The sequence below is a fragment of the Capsicum annuum genome, chromosome 4, assembly GCF_002878395.1.
Source record: "Capsicum annuum cultivar UCD-10X-F1 chromosome 4, UCD10Xv1.1, whole genome shotgun sequence".
Lineage (NCBI taxonomy): Eukaryota > Viridiplantae > Streptophyta > Magnoliopsida > Solanales > Solanaceae > Capsicum > Capsicum annuum.
In genome coordinates, this window is record NC_061114.1 from 125708953 (window position 1) to 125716199 (window position 7247).

The 7247-nt window shown below is 35.0% G+C and overlaps 1 protein-coding gene across 1 annotated transcript; it reads left to right on the top strand.

The window, feature by feature from the left end:
- Nucleotides 1-250: 250 nt before the first annotated feature.
- LOC107868033 (selenoprotein K) lies at nucleotides 251-5404 on the top strand. Its single transcript, XM_016714590.2, has 4 exons — nucleotides 251-587; nucleotides 4545-4648; nucleotides 4739-4877; nucleotides 5200-5404. The coding sequence occupies exons 1-4, from the start codon at nucleotides 569-571 to the stop codon at nucleotides 5232-5234; spliced, it is 297 nt and encodes a 98-aa protein (XP_016570076.1). The 5' UTR covers nucleotides 251-568; the 3' UTR covers nucleotides 5235-5404.
- The last annotated feature ends 1843 nt before the right edge of the window (nucleotides 5405-7247 follow it).

Here is a 7247-nt window from a genome sequence, read left to right on the forward strand (position 1 = left end):
TACACAAAAAATAACTTCAACCATATATAAATTGTGTAATTTTTCACCGAAGCACTAGCTCCGCCCCAATACTATCAAAACATTGAAGGGTCATCTGGTAGAAGAAATAAGGAATTTCAAAATTAATTTTAAGATGAACTATCCCATATTTAATTGAAATAAAATTCATGAGATAACTAATTATTCCGAGATTGTAGTATAAATTTTATTCTTTCTTAAGAGTGAAATAATTAATTTTGAAATAGCTAATGCCGAAATGAACTATCCCATATTTAATTGAAATAAAATTCATGAGATAACTAATTATTCCGAGATTGTAGTATAAATTTTATTCTTTCTTAAAAGTGAAATAATTAATTTTGAAATAGCTAATGCCGAAATTAGCAATCCCAACTTAACTTGTTTTCAATCAAACGGCCATCCACGGGCACTAAAAACTGGATGACGTGGTAATCTACTATTTGGTGAACCGACGTTGAAGGGAGAAAAAGAGAGAGAGAGAGGAAGCAGTGATACAAGCTAAGCGAATTGAGATTACTCTGGAATTTGCAAGAGCTCCCAATAACCCATGGCTTACGTCGAGAGAGGTAAATCAACCTCCCTTTTATTTCATCCTTTTCATTTTCTTATTAACTTTTCCATCGGAACTGCTAGGGATACCTCCTCTTTTTGGTTATGTTGGCGATATTTTACTAATTTCAAAATTTTCAATTTTTGATTTGGTGATTTCTTCTCAATTTGTCTAATAAAACAAATTCTGGGGTTTGTTAATCATTTTCCTTTCATACTTTGGGTCGAAAATTTGATCTATTATTTTTTTTCTCCTTTGTTTGGACGCTGTTCTTGATGTTATTGTAATTTAATAAGCAATTTCCTTAGTTCATTTGATCTAAGGATCTTTTTGGTTTAATTGAACCCTTTTAGATCCCAAATAAAGTTCCTAATCAAATTCTGGAGATGTTAGCAGCGACTTGGATTGCTAAATCTTTTTATTCAGTTTATTTATGGTTCCGTTTGACAATTTATGAGTACCTTTATCTCTACATTCAATCAAATCACGGAAATATGATTCGAATAATCATTTTGTAGTAATTTTACTATTCATAATCTCTGACTTGATTATTATTAGAAACAAAAATTTCTAAATAGGTCTTGTCACCGTGATTTAAAGAAATCTAATGAAACCTACACTAGCAAGTTATGTTTTAGATCTAGTAGTAAGTTATGAACTTGTTCCCTGCCCATGAACCTGTGCAATCTATATATCAGATAGCATATCGTGGTGGTAAATCCTTGGAATGAACTTCATTTGGTTATTGTAGAAGTGCAATCAATGTTGTGAACTTGTTAGTTAATGTATATTGATGTAGCTGTATCTATGATGTCATGAAAAAAAATTGTTTGAAATAGTGATTTTTGTCTGGGAAGGAGTGCTAGCTGGTCAAAAACACGCATGTTCAGAAGACGCTTATTATGGAAACGAGGATGGGGAGGTGGATGTATGGGCATATTAGGAGTGATAAGATTAGGAATGAGGTTATTCGAGGTAAAGCGGGAGTGGCCTTTGGGCAAGATGAGGGAAGCAAGATTGAGATGGTTTGGACATGTGATGAGGAGATGCATTGATGCTCCAGTGAGGAGGTGCGAGAGATTGAATGTAGTAGGTATGAAGAGGTAGAGGTAGGTTAAAGAAGCATTGGGGAGAGGTGATTAGGCAGGACATGATGCAACTTCACGAGGACATGAACTTAGATAGGAGGTATAGAGGACACATATAGGGTAGAAGGTTAGTAGGTAGTCGAGTGTTGACTTGCTTTTTGTGAGTTTAGGCTTCTTGGTCTTTGTCGTTGTACCAGTTGTATTTTCTATAGTTCTTGTTTTTAATATCTACCATTATCGGTTGTTTATTGTGTTTTAATTATCGCACTTTTTTGTCATTGTATTTGTTCCTATCTTGAAGGCTATGCACTACTTCCCTTCCGAGTTGGTATGCCTTCTTCACTATTGTCTTCTTCTTTGTACTTGGATTTGTCACACTTGAGCGGAGGGTCTTTCGAAAACAACTTCTCTACCACCACGAGGTAGTGGTGAGGTTCGCGTGCACTCAACCCTCCTTGGACCCACCTGGGTATGTTGTTGTTGGTGTTTTACATTCATGGAAATGCGGTGTCTCAGTAGGCTCATCTACCCGACATGATAGATGAGGATGTATCACATTCAGTCAAAGTAAGTCAAAGTAATTTGATCAATATTTGAGACAAAGAAATGCCCACAAGAGTCTATGCAGTAGAAAAATGCTTAACAAAGTGAAAGACAAGTTTTATAGAACAATTGTTAGTCTAGCGATATTGCAAGGGATTGAAATGTGTCAGCCAGATGAAGATTGTAAATATGTGGATACTAGTATGGATGTGAGATTATACAATGCACAAGATTAGAATTGATAAGACGATAATGACTGACAAAAAGTGAAAATAATACACACAACAGATAAAATGAAAGAATGCTACATGAGATGGTTTTTGGATTAGCACTATGTGGAGTTTCAAATGTAGCAGTCCATGGGTGCGTAATGTGGTGATTGAAGTTTCTAAATGGGACACGTTGAGATTTTCTCAAAAGCCTACAATTTCTCCTTATTTGGTACAAACTTAAACAGATAGTATAATATGATGGAAGCAAATTCCCTTATACCATACTACTAAGAATTAAGGGTTTGGTGGTGGTTGTTGTTTCCAGACTTTTATTAGGTTCCAGTAAGGATAAAGTGTGATCTTGATGGCCAATAATTTGAAAAAGAAAGTTACATATATTAGTTGATGTTTTATGTGTTTGATCCGGTTGAAGACGTTGACCATTTTCTCCTTTATCCTTTAGCATTGAAATTGTGGTGGGAAATCTTGTGCTGATTTGGAATATCTTGGGTTATGCCAAGCTATGTTGCTCGAGCTCTTCAAAAATATCGACGGGTGCATGTCAGATCCTCCAAAAGTAGTCTATTTTTGGAGGATCCGACACAGGTGCAGCAACATTTTTTAAGAGTCCTAGCAACATAGATGCCAAGCATTGTGAAAGAATTAATGTTCAGTTGTAATGAAGATGAGTTGTAACGAAGATGTGGGACTCCGAATGTTTGCTCCACTAGCTCTCAAGTGGGGGTCATTTGGAGATGAAAAAACATGGTTGGTTTTGAAGATGCTGAGTTGAACTTTGTAAGGACCCATTTGGGCAGAGATATCCCAAGTAATATTTGACAAGAAGTGTTTGGCCATATAATTTGTCATTATTTGACAAATATTTTTTGGAAATAATCCAAATTTCCAAATACTAGGAAAAACTAGTTTTCGGGCCAAATTCTATTATTTGGGAACTTTAAAAATTTTAACTTTACCCGAACTTCTATATTTTATAAAAAATATTCCACCATTTATTAATCCCAACTATCATCTCTTCGCCAACCAACCCCATTAGTAAACTTTGGTATTTGATTCAAGTATGTAATAGTATTGTTGCATGACACTAGTTAAAAGTAATGTAAATAGAAAAATTGATGCTCTTTTGAGAGTTGAGAAGAATTCGGTAGCTCCTACCTTATTTTTGAAATTGTTTATTAGGAGGTTGGAGCTTATAATTTATGAGTTAAATTTTTATTATGGAACTTGTTCATTATAAAATGATAATACAGAGATATGGATAATTTTAATAGTTTTTAGAACTTATGTTTATATATTTCTTAAAAACGTCTAAACATTTTTCTCAAAAACTATGGCCATCACATGGTGGAACTTCACACTAATCTTGACCCAAAAGTGATTTGCCAAAAGCATTTGGGAATCTATGTCCAAACGCTGGCTAAATTTGAGGAATAACCTCTTATCTCTTATTTCCTTTTGGTGCATCGATGAGCTTTCTTTTCGGAGAGATGATTGGGTGTCGTTTGTAGAAAACCATAACTATGATTGGGTATCGTTTGTAGAAAACCATAACTTTTTGGTTTACTTCTTGTATGCAGCCGTCTTCATGCCCACATTATTAATAAAATTTTTGTTACTTTATCCAAAAGGAAAAAAAAGATGTGTAAAATTTAGAGAACCTTTTATTATAGAAAGCTGCTAACCTTTAAAAACCAAATTATCTACTATAATATTGAAATGAAATGTGCTCAAATATAGCCAAATGGACATAGAGGATCAATATAGTCTACTAAAACTACTTCGGGATCGAGACTAGTAGATCGATTTGTGTGGTTATACTCAACTCATTTATAAATTTGCTTGATAGCAAAAATGTTTCTGAGCTTTTGTGTGCTAAGAACTTGTTTTGGCTGATTCAGCTGACCTTCCTTAGCTTCTTGCCAGAAGAAACTTATATTCTTGCCTGGATCCTAAGTCAGTTAGAAAATCATGCAGCTATCATGTCTCTGTCGGTTGGTCTTCTTATTGATAAATTTATTCTGTCACAGGAAAACAAAATGCATGATGCTTTATGTTTGGATACATATAATATTGTGTGAGAGCTCCTCATATAAGCACCTCATTTTGTAGGTGTGGTAAAATCCAAGCGTTCTATATGGCGATTGAAGACTATCGCTGATTTGTGTTGGTCCATCATCAACTTCATCAGCGTGTTTTTTGTTACTATGTTTTCGGTAATGATGTTCTAATTCCTGGTTAAGAGCCACATATATGTTGGTATCATGCTTTTGTAGACTGTATTGACTACCTCAATACCTTCACAGATGGAAAAAACAGATGCATATAGAAAAGGTTCAGGATCCAGCAAGAAGTGGGATGGAGGTGGTCCAGGAAGTGGTCCATATGGTGGTGGTCCGCGTGGGCCGCCCCGTGGGTTGGATAATGTTCGAGGCATTGATCACAGTATGTTAATTTTTTTCTTCGATTTTTTGGTGTTTGCTGAAATATTCTTTGAAATTACGGAAGAACACTCTGGAAAAAATGTCTTTTTTTGGAGAAAAAGTTTTTATATGAAGAAAGGGCATTTGGTTATTTTTAATAGAAAAGCTCCTTTCACTCACAATTTATGCACTGATCTTCCAAAAAAATTATGATTGTCGAAACTTATTTTGCGCACATGTTTTTGGAAAATATTTATCAACATTTCCTCCTAAAATAGCTTTATAAGTTATTTGTTTGTAAGAATTTCTGCTGTTTCTTGATCCCACCACTATTCCTACTGCAGGTTCTCTTCCTGCCTGTGGTTCTTGCTGTGGATAAATGCTGCCTATGTCACTTTTGAGAATCTATAAGTTTGGCTCTTATTCCATAAAAACATATACTGAATTGCAGCACTTATGCTTTAATTCAAAACTTGAAAGTGAGTTCGTTCATGTGTCCCTTTCATCGTGAAGCTTGAATAAAACTCAAATTAGTTTTTTTCTTTTGTATTTGTACATTCCCACGCCTTCTTTTAAATATTTAATTTCTTTAAAAGAAAAGAAATTTCTTGTTGAATATGAATAATTGGCTAGCATTGTAGTTGGAGGCCTCCTCAAATATTCGGCCCATTTTTCTCTAGTGAAATGTAGAAGCATATGACTGTTTTCCATCAAACCTTGATTAAAATTCACATAATTTGATTCTAAAAAAGCTAAGCGTGACAAATAGCTAAACGTGACAAATAGTTTAGGACAAAAGGAGAACTTCATAAACCTCATCAGACGTACATAAAATGGAGCCCAACTGGAACAATCTAAAGTTTCTGATAAGCTAAATATCGGGCATCAGCAAACAAAATGTCCTCTGGGTGCTATGTTCGCGTTGCCGAAATTTGAAGCATGCAAATTGCCAAACCCGGGTTTTGAGAAGTCCACTGATTTCTTTCTCCTATTTATCATGGAATCTTTGCTCAAGTGGTTGAGCATGTCTATTAATTGTTGCGGATTTGAGTCATGTCGCAGAGTAAGTACATTATTGATCTTCTAAGGTTGAGGTGAAAAAAAAATACCTCAAGCATATTTTATTTTTTTTGGGTAAACAACATACTTTTCTATTATAAGTACATTATTGATCTTCTTGGGTTGGGGAGAAAAAAGTTACCTCAAGCATACTTTTTTATTAACCTTCTTGTTACTTTAATCTTAAACTTATGAAATGATGATAGTTATGCGGAAGCTTTTCATAGGATAAAATGAAAAATAAAAATTAATTATTTTTAGATTTAGGAAGTATTTTATTCTCTTTTAAAGAAACTAGTAGAAAACTAGAAAAGCGTGGATATGCCATCGTGAAAGCTTTTCATAGGATAAAATGAAAAATAAAAATTAAATATTTATTATTTATAGATTTAGAAGTGTTTTATTCTCTTTTAAATAAACTAGTGGAAAACTAGAAAAGTGTGGATAACTGAAACAAACTAAAGTGAGTACTTTAGCTCTAATAAAGCACTCTTTGTGATTCCTTAAAGAACTCTAACCTTAGTATTCTTGCTGCCATCAATATTTCTTGTTTCTTTTTCTTCATGTCTTAGATCGAGCGATAGAGCCTATATTGTATATGAAGTCATAGTTGACCACTGAATCCGTTTGTTTCTCTTATTATAGTAATGATGCCGGTTACCAGAAGCAAGAATACCGGTAAACAAGTAGATGTGGCTTCCGGAGAGGGGACTAGTAAGTCACCCACTATACCAGCTAATTAAAGTAAGGCTCCAGCTGAGCATGCATCAGAAACTTCTTCCACTCTGGAAGAAATAAGGGGGAGGAGAACTATATCCCCAGAGCCACCTATTAATGCTGCTGATCAAGATCTTAGAAATGCAGTGCAACTTTTGACTCGTATAGTTGCTGGGCAAGCTCAAGGGCAAGCCATTCCTACCACGGGTCCTAGTGGTATAGATAGGGCGGCTAGCCTTCGAACACAGGATTTTCTTAAGATGGATCCTCCCACTTTTACTGGATCAGATTTTAACGAGGACCCACAAGACTTTATTGACCAAATTCAAAGGTCCTTAGATGTTATGCATGTAACGGGTAGAGAGACAGTGGAGTTAGCGGCATATAGATTCAAAGGAGAGTCTATATATGGGTACGAGGACTGAAATGATCTAGGAGTATTGATGCACCCCCAGCTACTTGGAAAGAGTTCAAAGTGGCATTCTTGATCATTATCTTCCATTCGAGATTCGTCAGGCCCGTGCAGATCAGTTTTTAAATCTTCGTCAAGGGAATATGAGCGTGAGGAAGTGCATTCTTCGATTTAATTCCTTATCGAGATATGCTCCTAATGTTG

Coding starts and splice junctions, on each gene's coding strand:
- LOC107868033 (XM_016714590.2), top strand. Junction 4,649..4,738: donor TTTTTGTTACTATGTTTTCG/GTAATGATGTTC, acceptor ATACCTTCACAG/ATGGAAAAAACAGATGCATA. Junction 4,878..5,199: donor TGTTCGAGGCATTGATCACA/GTATGTTAATTT, acceptor TTCCTACTGCAG/GTTCTCTTCCTGCCTGTGGT.